Source organism: Protomyctophum bolini, assembly GCF_963924005.1.
Source record: "Protomyctophum bolini genome assembly, chromosome: 15".
In the NCBI taxonomy this organism is placed as follows: Eukaryota; Metazoa; Chordata; class Actinopteri; order Myctophiformes; family Myctophidae; genus Protomyctophum; species Protomyctophum bolini.
In genome coordinates, this window is record NC_137876.1 from 34959526 (window position 1) to 34982387 (window position 22862).

General features: G+C 41.3%; 2 protein-coding genes across 3 annotated transcripts; one reads left to right on the top strand and one right to left on the bottom strand.

Moving 5' to 3' along the window:
- Nucleotides 1-1290: 1290 nt before the first annotated feature.
- LOC308329103 (programmed cell death protein 10) lies at nucleotides 1291-10429 on the top strand. Its single transcript, XM_080783308.1, has 8 exons — nucleotides 1291-1412; nucleotides 1969-2184; nucleotides 2445-2498; nucleotides 5182-5299; nucleotides 5542-5668; nucleotides 6606-6684; nucleotides 6935-7017; nucleotides 9382-10429. Exons 2-8 carry the CDS (start codon nucleotides 2095-2097, stop codon nucleotides 9461-9463), a joined length of 633 nt encoding a protein of 210 aa, XP_080639434.1. The 5' UTR covers nucleotides 1291-1412; nucleotides 1969-2094; the 3' UTR covers nucleotides 9464-10429.
- Nucleotides 10430-13933: 3504 nt separating this feature from the next.
- LOC308328946 (uncharacterized protein) lies at nucleotides 13934-16290 on the bottom strand. Of its 2 annotated transcripts, none has more exons than XM_080783079.1 (4): nucleotides 15563-16290; nucleotides 15069-15399; nucleotides 14725-14900; nucleotides 13934-14309 (listed from the first exon to the last, which is right to left on the bottom strand). In XM_080783079.1, the coding sequence occupies exons 1-4, from the start codon at nucleotides 16246-16248 to the stop codon at nucleotides 14081-14083; spliced, it is 1422 nt and encodes a 473-aa protein (XP_080639205.1). In that variant the 5' UTR covers nucleotides 16249-16290; the 3' UTR covers nucleotides 13934-14080. The 2 variants fall into 2 exon arrangements, with proteins under 2 accessions (XP_080639205.1, XP_080639206.1); XM_080783080.1 differs by having other exon boundaries at nucleotides 14077-14296.
- Between the last annotated feature and the right edge of the window lie 6572 nt (nucleotides 16291-22862).

Consider the following 22862-nt stretch of genomic DNA (forward strand, 5'->3'; position numbering starts at 1 on the left):
AATTAATTAATTGGAGACAGATGATATGTTTCAACTTTCTACCAAAGGAAAACATGTCAAAGAACTTCAAATTGTTTTAGTTCTGTAAACCTGACTTGACTTGCATTAGGCAGTTTAAGGCTCCATAACATTTTCTGTTCAGTGTCCTCCACAGACCTGGGGTCTGTGGAGGACACTTGTAGGCTATAACAACGGTAACATTATGAATTCGGCCAAACTCTGCATACAATTGATATTAAGATTTAAATGAAGAGGAATCCTTTTTTTAATCATTTTAAATTTAATTTAAATTAATGCTTGCAGATGCAGATTCCACAACACCAATAGAAATGTGCCTGAGGATTTCATCAACCAGAGTCTCTAATCTTCTGACTCATCAGTAAACAGACTTAACAGACAGCCCAAACTGAGTAGCCTATACATTCTACATACCTCTGAACAGAGACAGAAAGGCACTTGACCCCATGGTAAAGTATATGGATGGAGTCGAGCCTGTTTGTTTGTGCTGGGGGCCTTCAGATATTTACTGCTTGATGGGGTATGGGGGTGTGAGGTGATATGGGGGGTCCGGTGGGGGGTTAGGAAGAGGCCAAATGCCCAGTGTTTTGGAAATGGTCAGACCACAACATATTAAGATTTTGTCATCGTGAAACAAATGGTTGCAAAAATGTACTGCCCAGAACTTGCCTATAGGTTCGCATGTATAGGCTATTTGAGCAAACTAATCGATCAGTTCACGGAAATAAACTCTGGGAAGGATAATAATAATTTGATTGTAGGCTATTTGACAGTGAAGCCTGTTTTGTTTGTTAAAGTAGCAACTTGTTTGAGTGAATTAAATGTAATTTTGACTAATCTGTATGAGTAATACAATTTAACTTTTATACCATTGGGGTGGATGCTTGTAGTATTTTGTCTCCCTGCTCTTCTATTGAGATTTTGTCAAATGTCTCACCACCTACCTTTACCCTGCACCCTAAAATAAAAAAAATATTGGCACTTTGGCTACCAGTGTGTGCGGCCACCTTCTTGTTTCTTGAAGACTATACATATTTGCACCTCTCAAGACAGGATTTGACAAAAAAAAATTACCTGATGCTCAAGATAGAATTTATCCTCATGAGCAAGCAGGCAAGGCTCTATTAGAAATGTCAGCACTTGTGCAGGGGTAGAAGAGGAAAGGAAAGTTACATGTCCCCAGTGGTCGCCTTGCCCTTCATCTGGTTTTGAGAGATTACGTAAAGGCCTTCCTCTTTGCTAACCCGTTGATTGGACGGAGAATCGTTGCGTCATGAACGGAAGCTGTCGCCTAGGCTAGTGCTGAAAAACTTCCGCCTTCAATTGTAAAGAAAACACAGCAGCTAAAAGACGATCGACGGCGTAACCCTGCAATTTAACAAGTCACACCAAAGGTAGATGTAGCTGGATATTTGTCACGTGTTGCTAGAGTGACAGAATCGGCACAAAACCGTTTGCTGATTATGTTTTACGTGAACAGTAAATATAAACCTAGTACCTTCAACGTTAGTTAGCATGTAAGCTATGCTAACAACTGGTAGCAGCCATAGGCCTCTATTGGACCTTTACGTGATTTGGGTTATGTCGATATAAATGTTACCCAACCTAATCATGTTGACGTTATAACATTGTTGTGCCATGTTGTCATAAACAATGCATTTGGCATTTCACCAGCTACTTTGCTAGCAGGGAGGCAAGAAGTAGGCAACGTATGCAAACTGTTGACTTCCACTGACTGCATTCGAGTCAGTTTTGCCTGCGCTTTCCAATGTCTCAGCAACCGTGGTCACGAAGTTCACAGCAGAATGGTTCAATCATATGACTAGATAAATAGCTTATTCAAAGCAGGGATGACGAGAAACGCCATGTCTTAGCTTACTGTAGGTGAAGTGAGTGAAATCTGAGAAAGACAGCTGACTATCCCGTTCTGGTCTCTCATCATTTCCCCAGCCATCATCACTCTGGAGTTTACAGAGTGTGTGAGTGTGTGTGGGCGAGTGCATGTGTGAGTGTGTGTGAGAGTTGCTGTCTGCCTCCCCTGCACTTTTTCACTGCCAAGCCGCTCCTCCCTGGAGGATGACAATGGAGGAGATGAAGAATGAAGCGGAGACAAGCTCCATGGTATCCATGACGCTCTACGCTGTGATGTACCCAGTATTCAATGAGGTAGAGATTTGTTTTTACGTCTGGATACTCCGTCCAGGACACTTCTAAAATTGTCTGTGATTGCGTTTATTGCGACTACTTAATTTATGTGGTTCATATTCATTAGAAGCAGTTGCAGGACCTCCGGTATTAATGTAGATTGTGACAAGACTTAAATGCTTGAGTGTGGTTTGCTTTTGTGTACGCAGTATGTATGGACAGGTTGCTCAGTCTTTACTCTGTGTGTGTGTGTGTGTGTGTGTGTCCTGTTTGTTTTTCAGCTGGAAAGGATCAACTTGTCAGCAGCTCAGACGCTTAGAGCAGCATTCATTAAGGTAGGACTTCTGCCTGACATCCTAGACTTTTAGTAATCCGACCACACGTGTAATGTGTTTGACATTTTCGACTGCACACATTCAGACATTTCTAACTTTGGCTTGAATCAGACCGGTTGCATCAACCTCATTTTTCCTCTTGTCTGTTGCTTGACAGACATTTGAAATAGTGAAACTATCACAGCCGATGTGTTGCTTGAGGTATTGTTAATTTTGGTGCCAGATGTGCAGATATGGTTTACCGATGCATTGTAGACACTGCCTTGTTTTGCAAGATGGTTGGCACTCTAAACTGCATTTCACTAGATTTTGTCTGATACAATTGCTGTGTTTGAAAAAGACAGGAAAATTACTAATTAGGTCCAAGTCGAATTTGGACAAAATTCCCCTTTAAAATATCTCTACACTGCAGAATTGTAATGCCACATCATAACCTTTTTATATCATTGCTGTTGGGCAGAAAACTCTTATCTCCATATTTTAACTTCACGTTTGTTCGTAAATTAAAGGTATGTGAAGTGCTTTTCTTAGGTTAAAATAAGTGTTACATAGCTCAATATTCTGATAGTATTCATAGTTATAGAGTGTTTGTTCAGTAACAGGAGTCTCCCATGTCTATCCAGCTCTTTATTAAAGCATGCATTTTCAGGTTGGGATTCCAATTCTATCCAATCAAGATAGAGAACTCAATCAGGATACAGACAGATTAAACGAGTGAAATTGGAAGTGATGACAAATAAATGAGCAGACAAAATTGGAACTGGAACACAAAAAAATGAAGCTGATAAAAGGGTACTCTCTCCTGATTGGCTGAAAGTTTGTCACATACCTGAACATTTATTAACGAGCTGAGAGACCTGTTACTGAACAAACACTCTGACAATGATTACTATCACAATATAGTGCTTTAATCTTTTAACAAAAAAATGGAGAAAATCACACCTGTGTAAAGTGGGGGTCTACGGGGGTCACCGCAACATCCAGACCCCCAGGAACGTGCCCAGGGGGGCAGCCCGGTTCTGGCGAGCCGCCCTGCGTCCGAAACCGTTGAGAAATGACAGTTACTGTGTGGGGGTCGCCGGAACATCCAAACCCCCAGGAACGCGGCCAGGGGGGCTTCCGGCGTTGCAGCTTTCCGTGCTCGGACATACAGACACAGAGACAGGCAGGCACAGGGACAGACATACATACATTGCTACATAATGGAGCGGTTAGGCACCGCCCAAATGTTTTCGCACAAAGGTAGCAAAAATAGCCAATCTACAGGCTCCAAACGTGTTTTGTAGATGAGCTATTTTTCATGAAAAGTAAGGAAGGAAAAATCTATTAGGGCCCACACTGCCCTCTGGCTTTCCTAAATGTGTAATGCTGTAGGTGTAGAATAACTTTTACAGAATGCTACAGCAAGCGCTTTGACTAGAACCAGGAAGGAAGCTCACATCACCCCTGTTTTTTTAACGGCCTTTAGCTGGCTTGCAAATCGGTCTGTTTTTTTAAAGGCCTCACACTGGCTTGCAAGTTGCAAGTCTTTTTTTAGAATTGTCGTATAGATTATTTTATTTTTGACATCCTCGCTCCAGAATAAATCGGTAACATTCTGAGAAGAAATATTTCGGGTAGAGACCTCAGATCTGCTGACTCCCATTTTAAGTTAAGTTATCCAATATCCGCTGTAGCAAGACAAAAAACATATATGGAGAGGTTGTTTTCAGCTCTTATGGACCCAGACTCTGGAACAGCCTCCCAGTGGAATCTCAGCAAAGTCAAATCAGATTTAATCTTGCCTTTTACGGAGAAGCCCTTAAACCCTTAACTCTTGTTCAATTGAATGACTTTTCTTCAATGTTTTTAACTTTTATTGTCTCAATCTCAATTTGTGTTCACTGTATTCCAGCTTCTGTTTTACTGTTTGATTAAGGTTTTAATGTTTGAAATGTGTGTCTGAGACTGAATAGTCGATTGACGTAAATGGAATCAAATACAATTTTACTAATGAGGTTTAGTGGTAAATATTTATTTGTTTCATATTTTAAAATTAAAAGTTTTATATTTTCAAGATGTTTGAGTTTGGATAATATTTTGATAATAATTTCATTGTCTTAATTTAATGGCCTAGCTTAACAGTTTGATTGTGGGATAAAAACATCACAATCCCCATTTGACTGCCTAGTTTTTCACTAACCTTTTTAGAACCACTCCGCCGAAACGTTCCGAAAATCTGCCTTAAAATGGTGTGATCCTTTGTCGTCGTGTTGAAAAATAATCCAAACTGCCGATCAATAACAAAGAGTGTAGGACAGAGCCACCCATTGCGTGCCGCCATTGCCATTGGATTGCATTGGGCCTCAATTTCCCAGAAGCCTTAGCAAGTCAGTGCGACTATTGTTTTTCCGGTGACGTCATCCGAACGTGTCACCTATCACACTCTGTCCGATGGAAACCCATCGGATAATACGTTATAAGTCTTAAAACGTATTAAAAGCACAAATTTAACAATGAAAACATAACTCGTGTAACTCGTTAATGGGAGGGAAGCTGTTCTACATCAATGAACTCATTAATGGGAGGGAAAGTGTTAATCGAATGTAGAAACTATAATAATTAAATTAGCTAAATGCATAAAGATTTATTTAGTTAGAAAATGGGATCGTTAAATGGTGAACATGTGTGTGGACTTTGCCAGGCGGAGAGGGAGAACCCTGGTTTGACTCAAGACATCATCATTAAGATTCTGGAGAAGAAGAATGTCCAAATCAACTTCACTGAATCACTACTCCGCATGGCAGCCGATGACGTGGAAGGTGTGTGTGTGTGTGTGTGTGTGTGTGTGCATGCATGTGGCCAGGCACGTGTGAGTTTGCACGTCAGTAATTGTGCCTGCTTCTGTATCTTCTTTTATCTGCAACTCTGCAACAACATATACAGTATTTTCCCTCAAACTTGGTTGGTTGACAGTTTCTCTACACCTGCATTCCATCTGAATGATCTGGGTTCAGGAAATGCAGACTAAACACTTGGGTTGTCTGCATCTGCAATCTCACAGAGTTCATGATCGACCGGCCTGAGCAGGAGTTCCAGGACCTGAATGAGAAGGCCAGAGCTCTTAAACACATTCTCAGCAAGATCCCTGACGAGATCAATGACAGAGTACGCTTCCTACAGACCATCAAGTGAGTATGAACACTAGCAGTGGTAATGATGATAGTGGTGACATAAAATAAAAACCGAATTCATCTCCAAAGGTTAATCTGTACTGATACGTGTGCTATGACAACTCTGTCTCATCCAACCACGGTGAAATAACACAGATCATTGGAAATTCCGTACATACACTACTAGAACATCCCAAAATACATACATATTACACTGAAATCCTCCCCATAGACCGCAACGGAGGGGTGCCGTCTCAAGTGAACTTGAGCCACGAGAGTCACCACGAGAGAGCTAAATGCGAGCGAGTTGCCGTGGTGAACATTGCGATGTTTGATTGAGCCGACTCAGCTCCATCCGAGTTGGAACCCAATAGCACAGAATCGTAAATAATGTCAACCCGATCTACCCAAACACCTCCGTCGCTGCCAAAACAGTAGTAGTGTAATATGTACGGATTTTGGGTTTTGGGTGTTTATCATGAAGGTTAAACATAGCTGATCAATGATCATCTGTACTGGGGAACTGCAAGTAATATAGAAACATTCAAATACCAAAATGGGTAAGAACTAAGCAGACTCTTAACCCATTTTGACAAGGGGTTCCCGCCCAAAATGGGTTTAATCGGTAACCAGAGCATTACACAACAATGTTTGCCGCTAAACTATGTATCATATCACGGTGTGACAGTTTGTCCAGGCTATGGGATCTACAGCACACTCATTCTTGTGTTCACATGATTGATGGATAGGTGGATAGATAGATTTTTTCATACAAAAGACAAAAAGAACACAAGACCTGCGACATACTAGTGTCATGTCCAGGAGGTGTAGGGTAATACCTACAGTACAAACTGTGTGAGAGGACGAGTGAATGTTTGTTAATAACCAGACCATTTATATATTTTATTTGAAGTCAGTGGTACCGTCTCTGATTGGTGTTGTGCTTTTTCTGCAGAGACATAGCCAGTGCGATAAAGGAGCTCTTGGATACAGTCAACAATGTGTTTAAGAAATATCAGTACCAGAATCGCAGAGTGAGTAACACACAAACACATACTGTAACAGTGTTTTCCATTAATTACCTAGACTGTGGCGGTCCGCCATAGTCTCATAATGAACTGATTTTAATTTTCATCATTATCATCATGTATATATGAAAGATATTAACGTCACAGGGAAACAATTTTAAGTTTCTATCCACTCGCCCCGCATGTACATGGCCAAGCGCCATTGCATGGTTTGTCTCTAAATGTTAACCCAGTATTTTGTTGCCTGCACACACAGGCCCTGGAACACCAGAAAAAGGAGTTTGTGAAATACTCCAAAAGCTTCAGTGACACCCTTAAAACGTACTTCAAAGACGGAAAGTGAGTAGATTCCTGTCGTTTTCTCTGTGGCAGAGTTTAATCTTCATTTCACCTCTACAGTGCCTTATCATTCACAATCATGCAGAAAATGATTTACTAAACAAACATCTTTCTGCTTCTGTTTTGATAAGCTATGCTCCATGCCGCCAGGGAAATGGTTCAGTCCGTAAAGCCAGTTATCATTCTTCTTGTCTGAATGTCTGTCAGTGGCTTTTGTTGATATTTACAGCAGCGCCCTGTTTGTTTATTCATTCTAGCCCATTCTGGGCGGGAACCCCTTTTGGTGTTCTAACCCTTCTGGACGGGAACCCCTCTTGGGGTTCAGTACAGTATGTACAGTATTCAAAAATTAAAAAACTTTGACGCTGCTATATAAATATTTGAGTTTTTCAGAAAGCTTAGGTCAGGATGTAGAGGGCTTTTTTTTTAGAATCGGCCTCAGTCCTTTCAATCGCCTGTATCTCCTATTCCTTGTCCTAGATGGCATTTTTGGTCAAAACAAGGTTTATTTGACAGCACAGAGCCGACGATGTGAAGCCCTCCACTGCTCTGGGTTAGCTCCGTCTGATACACAGGACCTAAACACGCATCGTCCAACTTCCTAGTTTATGATCAGTTTCGGAAGTCTGGAAATGTGGCTTTTAAGAGCTCAACTGGGAAAAATGCTGGTGTGAATAATATAATTTGTCAATAAAAGCTAGCGCTGTAAGTGTTATACTCTGGTATGATGCTTCCTGCTGTGGCAGCTACACAGAACAAGCAATGTACACAGTAAATGACCAAGCAGCAATAAAAACTTAAGTAATTTATGTTGGTTATTTATTTATTTGAAACAATGTATTTATTGACATTTTTCATCGTGTCAAAGTGTCCTTGAGAGAGTGGCTCAGGGGTGTCCAAAGCGCGGTCCACAGGCCAAATGCGGGCGGCCCTGGGATGATACGGCTCGCAGCTTCATACCTGAATTGTATTATGAACGTCCCATGCAACTACTGCACGGAATTTCCCAGAGTCATTCGTTTTTACCATGCTTGTCTGCTTACAAATTTTGGTAATGTGACATATCAGCTTATGGCTGAAAAAAAGGCTCAGTTACACCTTTTGTTCACAGCACACACCTGACAATTGACATTGGAAATGTTGGGTCGCACTTAGCTTGAACAGGAGTGCAGTGCATGCGTACATGTCCCCCCCCCCCCCCACCCCGGGGAACGCAGCATCATCTAGAACTTCAGTCAACTTGCCATATTTCTTTTATATATATTTCTTAAGATCATCTGATCATCCTGTGATAGCCCATTCGGCTAATTTAACTATGCGTTGTCTTCATTTTGCTGATGCATTTTGCTGAGTCCCGACAGCCATGGTGCAGTGTGTTAATAGCGTGTGCTGTGTATGTCTATTATTTTGGAAAGGGGTGCCACATTACGCGCAACATATGAATCACCAAATCTGTTTAATTTCGCAGTATATATAGCTATTTAAAGAGATGAAGAGAAATGCACTCTCTCTCTCTCCCCCCTTCTCTCTCTCACTTACGCGTTGGAAGCTGCCGTTACAAGCAATTTGGGGAAAAGCCCAATACATAATGTAATGTCACAGATGATACAATCACCTTAAAACATATTTAAAATATGCTGAGTATAGCTAAAGTTTGATAGATGCTGGTGAAATAAACATGTTTGTTTAATTTAGAAGATTTTATATTTAAACTTAAGATTAAAGTCCATGCAGTGTTAAGCACAGCACTAACAGGCAAAGTGGCCTCCTGTCAGATGTCCATACATGCAAGCAGTTCCACGTTAAATATAGAGTCGAGGTGATCTCATGTCGGACTCGGCAATAAATGTAGCGGCCTATATGAAAACACTAGTGTCCCAAATGCAGAAAGTTTAAATAGAATATACGTTTGTGGAAATAGGCCTACATATTTTAAAGGGGTTAAGTAATCATTATAATCGGCGCATCTCAGTCTCTCTCTCAATAGAAACTGATAGTCACTCGACCATGCTCTCTCACAGAGAGAGAGAGAGAGAAAGCAAGTACAGTGTTTGGGCAGCACAAGTCATTATAAAAAAGAACAAGCAAGATATATTTCAACAAGATGTCTGGAGCTCTAAATTAAATATTGATGATGATGGTTAAATAGAATTGTTTAAATGTGATGCATATGTACCGTATGTGACTTTGTTATAGTCCGATGGTACATTATGTCAGGAGGCCCTTGGTGTTTAAATATTTTCTAATATGGCCCCCTTTGAAAAAAGTTTGAACACCCCTGGGCTAAATGGTTCTAAAGGAAATGTTTCAACAGTCTAGGTTTGTCTGAGGTACGATAAGTAATTATTTTCTTTGTTTGTCCAGGGCGATAAATGTCTTCATCAGTGCAAACCGGCTCATCCATCAAACCAACCTCATACTGCAGACCTTCAAAACTGTGGCCTAGCCCTCGGAGATCATAACTCCATATTTCCACCATCTGGGGAGCAACTTCTAGAATGGTGAATGGTTGAAGAGCGCCTGACCCATATATGTAAATTAGAGAGAGTTGATTTTAGGGTTGGGGTCGATTCCCATTCAATTCAGAGTCTAGATTCCAATTCAAGAGACTGAAAAGTGCCATTTGGGCTTTGGGGTTTTTTTGTTCGATGAGGATTTTTCCAGTCTTGAAATGGAAGTGAATTGGCCCAAAGTCTCGCTGATTGATTTTTATTTGGACCGTTTTAATTTATAACCCTGGTCTTCTTTGGAGTAGGTGAGGCGAGGTGTTTATTATAAAACAATTGCCATTTTTCTAATATATACATGTTGATCATTTTACTTTTAACTTTTCAATCGTTTCACATCTGAGACTGCCGCTTTCACCATGGACGCATCTCGGTAGACTTAAGTTGGCTTCCTCTTCACCTGCTTTAAAAATATATTTCTGTCGTAATGCAGGGCAGGAAAGAAAAAGCAATAGACACAATGCTCCCTTAGATAAGCTTTTGTCTGTTGTTAACCATGGCATTGCAGGTGAAGGAGGGAAGAGGAGAGGAAGCAACATCAGGACATTTGAGATGCGGCACCCTGATTTCTTTTCTCTTTATCAGAAGACAGCCAAAAGACTTCCAGCACAGAGTGCGCCTTACTCTAAAGGCTCATTTATACTTTCACACGACAATTTTTGTCAAGTGTCGCTCGATAACAACTCTTTTTATCAGTTGAGAATTTGTCTGTTGAGTGACAATCGTTGAAAAAGTTTTTGTGGCAAAGTATAAATTGGCTAAAACATTCCCTCCTCTCAGAGCGTGCAACTAGATGGAGTCAGTCCCTGCTGTTTGGGGAGAGAGAAATGAAAGTCCTGTATTTAACTGATATCTGGTTGCAAATGTTCAATAAATAGTTTCCAAATGATTATGTTTTCTCTAAATGTGTCCGAGTCCGATGTGTGGGATGGATATGGGGTGTGAGTGTCAGTACTGTATAAAAGGGAGTGAAAGAAATGGATTGTAGAGAAATGAGAATAAAGGCCTATGGGTTTTTAACAAATTGGAAATGCAATATTCCGTAACACTTGTCTCAGGGGAAAACTGGATAACTGTAGGACTAATTTGTTTTGAATAATTTGTTCAACTTGGATATTGAGTGTTTTCCAGCCATACCAACTTGATTTCTTATTAATTAGTGAAAAGGTGGCAATAAGAGATAGTGTGTGTATATATATGCCCTGCCTTAATGTTCAAGTTTCAGGATGTGAAACTGCTGATTTTCTGTGTGCCCTTGGCTACTGCATCATTATGAGCTGACAAAAACAAAATGTAGGGACTTCCTTACAGACAGATGTTTCCTAACTGGGTCAGTATATTCCCTGTTGCTGTCAGCTGAAATTTAGTTGTACAGGACATACAAGAAACAAAAAAAAAACATGGAATTGTGTGGCATAACATTGCCACAGGAAAATAAAGCTAGAGGCATACCTCATGTTTCCTGCAGCTAGGAAGTGAATGATTACTTCATTTATAAATTAAATTTCCAAAGCTCCAATCCAGATATTTTATTTTGGGGGTGAAATATACTGAATTCTACTGTTTTTTGTACTCTATTTAAGAAATAAATACCATAAGTAATTTCATCGTCTGCTTCACTGATTAGCAAAGCTTTGCTTAATGTCTGTGCCGCTGTATTTGGCTGGTGCACATTACTTTCTGATAAATAAATGAGTTGAACTTCACTATAGGACCAACATGTGTGATTCTTTTGAAGTAATGGAGCCATACCAGTAGAGCAGCTGCAGAGAAGTTTCAGAATAGGTATTTGTTCTGACTTTTTGCTTTGGAGAATTATACACGGTTGAATGCCATGGTACAAGCTAGAAAAACAAGAGAACCATATACTAAACATGGTGTTGGTCAATCAGGTAAGTGATTGACCAACACCAGTGGTCCAGCACTGGTTTAATTCCCACTATCGCAAGTTCTACAACATGAAATGATTATGTGCGGAGTGATACTTGTCTGATATGTCATTGATCCCCCTATTATAAAAGCTTACTTCTATGGTACTAAATGTGAGAGAACTTTCACACATGCATAATTAAATATTTTTAATTATGAAATTGCGGAAATGCGGAAATGGAAATTGCGGAAATTGCTCTTCACTTATAGCTATCTATTTTCAGGTAGATTGTTTTATTTTACTCAGTCAGCCATATCACTACTCATTTTTTTTCATGAAAAAGGTCATAGCTGGGTAATCTATTTTCAGGCAAATTGTGTTTATTGTATTTTATTTTACTCAGCCATAACAATTTATTTTCTGTTAACCAACTTGCTGGCTGGCAGGCAGGCAGACAGCTACTCATAGACAGGCAGACAGACAGACAGCTACTCATGGAGAATTGGACAGGCAGGCAGTCAGACAGCTACTCATAGACAGGCAGACAGACAGCTACTCATGGAGAATTGGACAGGCAGGCAGACAGCTACTCATGGACAATTGGACAGACAGGCAGGAAGGCAGACAGCTACTCATAGACAGACAGACAGCTACTCATGGACAATTGGACAGGCAGGAAGGCAGACAACTACTCATAGACAGACAGACAGCTACTCATAGACAATTGGGCAGGCAGGCAGACAGCTACTCATAGACAGACAGACAGCTACTCATGGACAATTGGACAGGCAGGAAGGCAGACAGCTACTCATAGACAGGCATGCAGACAGCTACTCATGGACAATTAGGCAGGCAGGCAGACAGCTACTCATAGACAGGCAGACAGACAGCTACTCATGGACAATTAGGCAGGCAGGCAGACAGCTACTCAGACAGGCAGACAGACAGCTACTCATGGACAATTGGACAGGCAGGCAGGCAGACAGACAGCTACTCATAGACAGGCAGGCAGACAGCTATACTCATAGACAGGCAGACAGTAAGACAGCTACTCATTGACAGACAGACAAATAACTACTCAGAGTCATGGACAGACAGACAGACAGGCAGGCAGGCAGGCAGGCAGGCAGGCAGGCAAAGAGCTACTCATGTTATGTTATTATGTTATTATAACAGCTACTCATGTTATGTGCAATAATTTGTGCAGTTATGGAAACAGCTCTTTGTGTTTATGCAAGAAAATGTAACACATTTATTTATTTACATATTGTGTGCATGCACATTGTACTTTGATACATTTTGCGAAAATAAAGCAATTGAAAGAGAGAAGTTATCAAGTATCATTAATGTCGTAATTTTATCTACTGGCCCCTGGCCCCTTGCCATTTTTGTAATGTGGCCCACAGGTAAATCTATTTGAGTATCCCTGCACTAAACCAGTGGTTCCCAAACTGGTGCGTGCACCCCTTTCCCTTGTGGTGCGTGAGTGCCTTATTTAAATATATTAACATATGCCAATATATGGCATGCATATGAAGAATATAGCCTATGCTGCATATATGTCATTCAGGTTTATATATGTGGATATATAGGAAATATATGTCTATATAGCTTATGCAATTTTTATTTCCGTGGGGGGGGGGGGGGGGTAACATGGGGTGCATGGCCCAAGAAGTTTGAGAACCGCTGCACTAAACTAAAGCATAATATTTAATTTGTGTTGTCAACACAGTACTTTTACACAGTATATTGAGATGTGATGGCACAGCATGCAGTGGGATGCAAACGCATGAACATGAAAAGGTCCAATCCACTTTGTCCCCAAATCATAAATTCACCTCTGTTGACTTCCTCCGTTGTGTGACCTCTTTGTGAAACTTACAACTAAATAAATAACCATTTAACAATAGTCTTATTAGAGGTCATGTTGTTTGGTATGGTTCAAAGTAAATATTAATTAGATAAATAAGGGCCCATCATTCTCTCCCAAGTTCAAAAGGAGGAACAAGGGTCAACTGAGACCAGATACGTTTCAATGAACTGTCCATGGTTTGTTCTTTCACTATATCATCTCTCCTGTGTGGCATAATCAACCATAATGTTGTATTCTATTTTGATCAGAAATTGACGTGTGTATGTTCCTGGCCCCAAGCTTATTATCACATACCGGTACTTTTTACCTCATTCAGATGTCATTTGTATTGTCATACCAAGTACATGTTGACAGACAGGTTGTGGAAGGAATGTGACTGTATTTACAGAGGCAACTTCAAGTTAAGAGGCAGCGGTGGCCGAGTAGAGGCAGCGGTGGCCGAGTGGATTGCGGAGCGGTCTAGATACCGGAAGGTCGCCAGTTCGAATCAGCGATCCGACACGTTAAAATTACCACCGTTGAAGTGCCCTTGGACAAGGCATTGAACCTCTACCATGAAATGTTCCATGTGGGCCTGGCTGTAAACAAGTATCTGATGCTTAGTCCAGTTACCCTTGGTAAACTTGATTTACCAGAAAGCATTTCTTCTTCTCTTCTCTCGTCTTGCTTAATCATACTTCGATCAGCACCACTGAGGGAGGGGACTCACTCAGATAACTGGTAAAATAAATTCCTCTGCAACCTGCCACTGGAATTTATTTAAGTTCATCCCTTGCTGTATGTGTCAGTCTGTACAGCTGTGTCCATGGTCCATCATCTCCCATTTATCCTCAGCATCCCTATTTCCCTGAGAGCCTTGTCTACATTAGGGATCAGCTTATCGTGGAAGTCCCACAGCCGTGAGTCAACGTGCAGCTGCTCTTTGGTCAACCTGCTTTGTAGAGCAACCCGAACATGAACGATGCGACACACATCAGGAGGGACCTTAAATGTATTCCCAAAGTTCTTGAGCACAGAGTGCACGGACGTCTGCTCCACCATCCTGTGATGCGCGTGACACACACACACACACACACACACACACACACACACACACACACACACACACACACACACACACACACACACACACACACACACACACACACACACACACAGACAGTTACCACATCTGATACTACTAGTCATTTTCTGCTAAGGGTTACGACTGCGTTTAAATTAATTTCTGACAGGGCTCTGTGTTCTTCTTGTCAATTCTAATTAAGTGTTAAAATGGCTACAGACTGAATGGTTAATGTCAGATTTTAATTTGACTCTATTCTCATACGTATTGGTATTACATCCTTTTTAGAATTTCATGGCATTATATGTATTTGCAGATAGGTGGATTAGTATGTCACCATAATTTATTGACTTGGAAAAGTCTTATTGTAGAACTTTAGAACTAACTGTGTCACCTTGGCTGAACTATCATCTTGTAGGGGTGGATAATGTTTCGGTTTGGCTCTTCTCTATAGATGTGCTCCAGAATATTTACTCCTGGCACCCCTTCCCACTGGGGCATGTGGAACTTCGCACTGGGCTCAAAGTGATGCTTTGGAAAGATGTGATTCTCAATGAGGAACACCCCTGCCTAGAGGATGGATGGGGTATTGGATAAGTACAGAAATACAACATTAAGAATGCATATAAATGAATACCAAAATATGTAAGATGCATCATATCTCTCTTTCCATTCTATAGACAAATACAGTATTCACAAGACACATGGACACATGCACCAATCCACAGAAAATCCTACCTTTGGATGCTGCTGTTGTAGCTCGTTCATCAGAGGCATTAGGCTGCGTTGATTGTATGGTACTATAATCTCATCTATGTCATTCAACAAGATATAGCGAGAGCGGTCCATGTATCTGTATATACACTCGTTGAGTGTGGTCAGCTGTCCAAAGTAGTGCAGGTCCCCTCCATGCTCTGTATATTTCCATCCTCGCGATGGCTGGAGGTGCTTGTCTATGGGCCAGGGAACCATCTCTACTAAGCCCTCCTGGCTGTAACTGTGTAGCAAGCGGTCAAGATCTGGACCACAGCTAGTCTTGTAGACCACCACCCGGTCCACGCCAAGCAGTCTGGGGTAAAGGTGGGTTTAACATTTGGAGGTCATCGTTGTGTGTTAAGTCAACCCAAACAAACAAGACACCATTCTGTCAACATTCAGAGGACTTATGTTTTGGCATACACAGAATCATAAATGCACCATTATATATATATAATTAATTTAAAGGGACTGACCTATACATCTCCAGGGCCTGTGTGAACTGAAGCACATTGTTGTAATCTCCGAACAGGTTTGAGATGCAGACTGTGAAGTTAAACTGGGGCCTTCTCTCCTCTGTCCCGCTACTTTCCTGGTTGCCTATGGGGAGAAACATCTGCTGGTGTGCCTCCATGCTGTCTGGGTGAATCGACAGGGTGACGTGGGTTGCATCACAGCCAACAGGAATCTGACACATGACGTCCGTAGTCACAAAGGGAAAACCAAAATTGTCTGTGTGCGGTTCAATGCTAGCTAGAGTGCTGTGGATGGAGAAGTAGCTCCTACAGCAGAAAAAACAATGAAGGGGCAGGATGGAATCTCTCCTGAATATTCCAATGATGCGCAAATCCCAATCTTTCACCCTGTTGTCCAGATAGGCTGAAACCAGCAGGTGCTTGGTGTTGTTGAGAGGGGTGATGTTTTGGGTTGAGGTCCGGTAGGGGCACAAGTTTTGAGCCGGCTGTGGGGCCAGGATGGCTCTGTGCATCTTTGGGGATCTCATGCCAGCCACGGTAGCCACCTCAGGGGGTCTCATGCCAGCCACCTCAGGGGGTCTTATGCCAGCCACCTCAGGGGGTCTCCTCATGCCAGCCACCTCAGGTGATCTCCTCATGCCAGCCACCTCAGATGGTCTCATGCCAGCCACCTCAGATGGTCTCATGCCAGCCACAATGATGAAGATGATGCCATTAACAATTACAAAGAGGAGGATAAACCCCCACTTTAGGTATTTGTTATTCATCCAGCCGTAGAATGATCCCAAACCTGATGGTAGATCAAACGTATGCATCACCAATACAGTCACAGCATGAGCTAATTGTCACGACGGGCAGACGATAGAACCCAAATGCAGGAGCCACAAGCAGGAAAGTTCAAATTAACTTATTTATTAAATTAAACAAAAGTAAAGCTTACAACAGCAAAAAACAGGAAGTCTATGATGCAAACCTCTCTAGGCACGACGAAGAATCAGAGGATCAGGGAAAACACAAAGAATGTTCTGGCAGTGTGTGTGTGGAATGAGTCCAGTTTTAAAGGGAGCAGGTTGATTGGAGAAGTGATCGCAGTTTGTAAATGGGCAAGGAACTGCTGTGCTGATGAGGGGGTGGGGACAGGTGAGTAACTAGGACTGAGGCATGTGAGAGTGTGGGAGTGGCTGGCAAGCAGACATAGTAGGGAGACAGACCATGACACTAATAGTTGATCTAACGGCAGACATAGAAGCCGTCGTATCCCAAGCAACAAAATTAAATTGTACTTGCTATAGCATTGATGATGGTACCTCAATGTCCGCATTGTCTGGTGCTAGGATGAAGGCATGGAATCCAGATGGCAAAGACAAAGACATAAAATGCCAAAGCTCTGCTCTCTGCCACCAACATCAGAGGCCTTCAAGGAAAACCCATTTCCAAAGTGGAAATGGAAATCTATTATTTATTTGTTTATTTGGACTGGACAGAGGAATGGATTGAGCAAGAATGCTAATTTCCATCCGTAGTCCACATATACAGAAAACAACTGTCTGCAACAATGAGAAAACAAAGCAACTCCATGTCAAATTGTATCATGAGGTAGAAGTTGATGTCTAACTGCCATGCCAAGTTGGACTACAAGTTTAACTAGATAAAGGTTTAGTCTTTATGATAGAGGATATGCATGTGGCATCATCATTATACCTGGAAATTATGCGGGACCGCTTACTGACTAGTACTGAGTGGAAACTGTACTTTCTGGCCTTGACAGCCCATCCAAACAGAAACGTCCTATCTGATAATTAAACAACGCTAAACTCACTTTGCCACTTTATGCATGTGCATACCCTCTATTAGCATGTTGAATTACATAAAACCACCTTTCCAAAACGTAATACTCAGTCATGTAATGTTGAACATTTCTAGGCCATTCGTTACGTAATTGTGCACATTTATCAAAACAAAATTAACATTAAGATTTTTGCAACAATTTTATATTTAATACGTTAGGTCTATGGATTACATTTCATTAATATAAGTTGTAGAAAACTACTACTGTATTTTTTAATACAGAGGTATGGTATACATATAACCCCCTATAAAAAATGCTTAATGCTGACAGCCGGTCAGCAGTTATGTGATTAGTTTGTTAGTGTTTTCCTAATTAAGAACCTTAAAGTTTATAGTTGGTAGCGATTTTTGTATTTTTAATTATTTTTCAAGGAAAAACTCTCCCATACCTTGACGAAAGCTCAGCCAGAACCAGGCTCATAGGGTGGAAAGCCATCTGCATTGATCGTGTCAGAGGGAAAAAGAGATTGAGAGAGGGTAAAAGGAAAAGGCACAGTTAGCAAAATCAGTGAGATGCATCCTGCAATCTGTCAAACTATGAGAAGTGAGAACTCTTGTGTGCACTGTGCAATGCTGACAATCTGGCCAAAGGGTGACACTGCAGGCACTAGTGGAGAAAGATCATGGGGATGGGGGTCACTAAAAAAATAAACTGGCTATAGGGTTAATCCATGAGTGTTTCCCCTTTCAGGTGAACATGGCGCTCACACTTTACAACAGGATCCAGTATTTCCTATTGCATATCCTGTGTGTAGGCTATCATGTTAACGTATAAGTCTCTTGTGTACACACCCACACACACACACACACACACACACACTGCAAGGGACTGCAATGGAAATAATGCTTGCATTATTTTGATGGTAATTTTATACTGTGTATTGTGTATTTTCTGTAGGCTACTGTCTGTAAGCATTGTCAATAAACATATCAAAGTTCTAACATGTCTTCGCAGTATTTAGCCTACTAAGTTATAGGCTAGCCTGAAATCAGACTTATCTAAAATCTCGCAATATGAGTCACAAACATATTCATGCTTTTTTCAACTTCAATTGATTTTAAGCTTTTATAGACAATGAACTCAAATCAACTTTTTTATATAACAGATTTAGTTTTTTTTTTTTTTTGCCTGATCATCATTTAAATTATTAGTAGGAAATATTATCCACACGAGTCGACGCACACTCACCCAAGCCTGAACTCTGTCGAGTCTAGTTCTCATTCCAGTCTTCTGATGCACGTTCTTCTCAGTAATATAGCTATACTAACTAGACTATACCGTTCTCTCCCGTAGCCAGCTACTTATTCATGTTATTCTTTAGGCTAGACATACAAAGCCTGTGGGAAGTTCGGGGAGGGGAGATCATGACATCACCATTGATAGGATTAAATGCCAGTAATTTGACCACCCGTAGGCTACATGCATTCAGTGTTCTGAATGCATGTATATAATATTACAATATTACACGACAATACCCTCTCATGTAATATTGCTTACCGGTGAATCATGCAATCTGACGTTAAAGCAAGCAGCTTGCTTCTTCGACACTTTGCTAGTGCCTATAATTAATCCACAATGATCATCACCTTGTGAGTGTGCTGCCCATGGGGGGATTATCAATTAGCCTACCAGCCAGTCAGTCAATAAAGCCATTATTTCAGCTTGTCATTTTAGGACTATAGGGCAGGCTACTATAGTGACTTTATTTCAATTCATTCTCTAGGGGGATAATAGCACAGATACAGTTAGCAATTGTTTTAGTCGAACGACAGGAATACCCATATGGTAAAGCCGCAAGCGCTATACCGCCTAAATCCGTTTTGTTCATGGCGGCTGGCCTATTATCATCTGTCCACAGGAATGACGGTACGTGTTAAGGTCAGTCTTTACTTTAGGCTATCACACTATTACAAATATTCGCGGTCCTTCATAGTTACATATTTATGAAATCATATTCATATTACATATGTCATTGTTTTGTGTTATCCCCCCCATCAGAAATAGTTGTGGAATTACAGCTATTCTCGTTTGCTCGTGCAGAATAAGACCTAAGAAGATCTACATAGCAAACAAACAACCTCCGGGTTCCCATTCAAATATGTTTGACAAATAACTGCCTCAGTGCCTCTGCAGTTTTCAGTCTCTGCAAATAAACTCCCTGCAGGAGTTAATTTCCCTGTGACTGTGAGGTTTGTTTTTCTGTTAGTGCAGTGAATCAGAAGTTTGGTCACTGTTTATTTTCTATAATGTATTTCCATAGTTCTACTTCTATAGGCTACTTAGGCCTCTCCCAGCTTTTCCATTTTCACAGCACATATTTGGTTGGATTAACCCTCAAGAGGGCCCCTTATTTTTTATGGTTCCATTCTTTCATTATATTGTTGTCACCTGTTAAATAAATATAAGATATTTAGTAGCAATATTTATTTTCTCTGACCAAGGATGTACAACAAATTTCAACTTGTCTGTGAGCCATGCAGGACTTTAAATTTGGGCTATGGGTACCATCTGGGGTGAATAAATGCCACAGACGAAAAACAGTCTAAGTCCACACTATTTATCCATAATGTATAAATTATAGATAAGGGTTCAGGACAACGAGGCCTTTTCGTGGAGGGGTCAGAATGAAATTTGGACTTAGACTGTTTTTCGTCTGTGGTAGGCCTACTAATTGTCATGGTGATTTTTGGGAAGGTATACCTGTACACCCTAATAGTATACACCCCCTACTAGTGCTAGAAAAGATGTGATAGCATTGTAGCGCTGGTAGCTTTCTGTGTGTTATCACTCCACTCATAACCCCATATTAAAACACACTTTTCAAAATTATAGATAGAACCAAATGATGCATTCTATTATTATTGACCCTCTCTCCTTGGAAAATGCTAGCCCCTTTCGGAACCCTAGGTTACCTTTTCTGAAATTTGGACGGCGGTACCCTAGGGTCTCTCGTAGCTTATTCCACCCTTCATAGGACGCAGATTTACCCACTGTCTGTTCACGGAGACCTGTTCGATCGCTTGAGTGTTTGTGAGATGTTTCAAAGATGCATACAACAGCTTTAGGAGACCGCCGCAACGTGTGCGAAGCGACATTAAGCGCCGTTAAGTAGTTTTTTCCTTTTCCTTTGCTGAAATTCTCTCTTCCTCACTTCCCATGTAAGCAAAGCAAAGCAAAGTTATTATATTTACCCAGGGTAACTGGACTAAGCTCAATAACTTGTTTACAGCCAGGCCCTGCTCATGGTAGGGGTTCAATGCCTTGCTCAAGGGCACTTCAGCGGTGGTAATTTTAACGTGCCGGTCCGGGGATACGAACTAGCGACCTTCCGATATCAAGACCGCTCCGCAAACCGTTCGGCCACCGCTGCCCCTAAAGGTCCTGCCTCCCTGGAGTGGACTGGCCTTTAAGCAAAGGTTTCCACTGTAAATAACTTAAAGATTTAATACCATGTTTACATACAGATTCTAAGCAAATGTATTATGAAATTCAATAAATTTAATTTAGTGCATGTATTAATGCATATAGGATAACTTTTACTTTACAATTACATGAATATCACCGTTGCAGCAGGTGCTTTTTTCACAAATGATACGTAGCTTGCGGAGTTAGTTCAGTCAGATTCACTCGAGGGGTTTCATTCTGTGCTCAAGGGTGCATACATATACTCAAGCCCCCTTTTTTAAACTAGTCTCTTGACTTGAAGTGCTCTCGGGACTAAGTTCCCTCGTCAGGAAGTGTCCCTCCGGCTGAATCAAGTTCACTTGATTAGGTGCTGGGTATAAAAACAGTTTGGAAATGCACTGAAAAAAGTACAATCCCTCATCAACACCTACAAGGCCATGAGGCTATAAAAAACTATAATATAAACAAGTCAATATAATATTGACATTCTGCCCCTGCTGCAGGGATGCTTATCATTCCTTGGTCGGACAACATCCCAACTTGCTTTTCTGTTATAGAGATGAGGGAAAGATGAACCACACAATAGCATCTTAAGACCATAGCCGGGGAGCCACAGACCCAAAAGCTCAAGGAATAGAGATTAACCTGACACACTTTTTATTTGTGTTTTATCTATTCACTTGGTCATTAAGGTACACAGAATGAGAGGTCTGCTCTGCCGGACAGCCGAACGCATCAGCAGATGTGCTCGCCCCCCATCCAAGCCCTGTACGATGAACTCTGTGTCAGCAAAGCTCACGGAAGGATTGAAGAGACCCCCGACTGTTTGGTGATGCTGTCGCATGGAAAACAGTTTTGCCGTCTCAAAGCCACTGGAAATAGACAGCAAAAAAGCTTCTTTCCCCAAACAATCAGGTACATGAACGAACTGATAAGAACCAGAGCGAAACAGGGCAAAGGAAAACGCTACCCAACCCCCCTCCCCCAACACAAACATGCAAACACACACACACACACACACACACACACACACACACACCTATGTATGTGTTAATGAGCACCATAATGAGTACCAGTAGGGGCGCTGTTTGCCAGTAACAGAGAGAGAGAGAGAGACAGTGTTGCCTGCTAATATGAGAGAGAGAGAGAGAGAGAGAGAGAGAGAGAGAGGAGGGGGGGGGGCGGGGGGGGGGGGGGGGAGAGGGGAGTTGCACCACTCGGTTCACACGGGTGTGATTCTTTTACTCTTTGTTTGCTCTTTTTTGCACTCTTTATTCTATCCCTTTGTTTGTTGTTTGATGTTATGCTGCTGCATAGGAAAGGAAAGCCAAACTAAAATAAGTTTTACTCTTATGTACACGTAACAATAAAGTACTTATTCATTGCCCGTCAACAATATTCATTGGTTACCTGATATCCTAGTTTCTTTAGGCACTTCACTGTTCTCTCTTAACCAGTAGCCTTACGCTAGTGGTTAAGATTTTGGCTTTTCATGTGGGAGACCATTTAAGTGAGGAAAACAGGAGTTCAAGTGCAGGAATATATTTTGTCCAATATGAACAGCATTTCTTTCTTCTTCACATTTGTTATTCTGAGGTACAGAAACATCACCATCTTTACTCCCTGCAGTGCTGCCACAGCTGTATTGTAGGCATATATACATGTGTATGTGAAGCGTTTTAAAATCAGTGGTTTTGAGCTTTTTGCTATAGTTCCAGACTATATAGCATTCGGAGATTGTGGAATAGTTGCTACGTGAGACTATAAAACGTTGGGAAAGAGGAACCTCCCCCCCCCCCCCACGCCAAACAACATCAATACTTAATAGGACAGGATAGCCCACGGGCTAGGATATTTTATCTTTTACCAAAAATACACAAAAGCCCGGATTCATGGACAATAGTAATACCATATGAAATTCCACCCGGGAGACCAATTGTGTCGGACTGTGGCAGCGAGACGTATCAGACAGCAGAGTTTATTGAATATTTCCTGAACCCACTGTCGATAAAACACCCCAGTTTTATAAAAGACACTTACGATTTT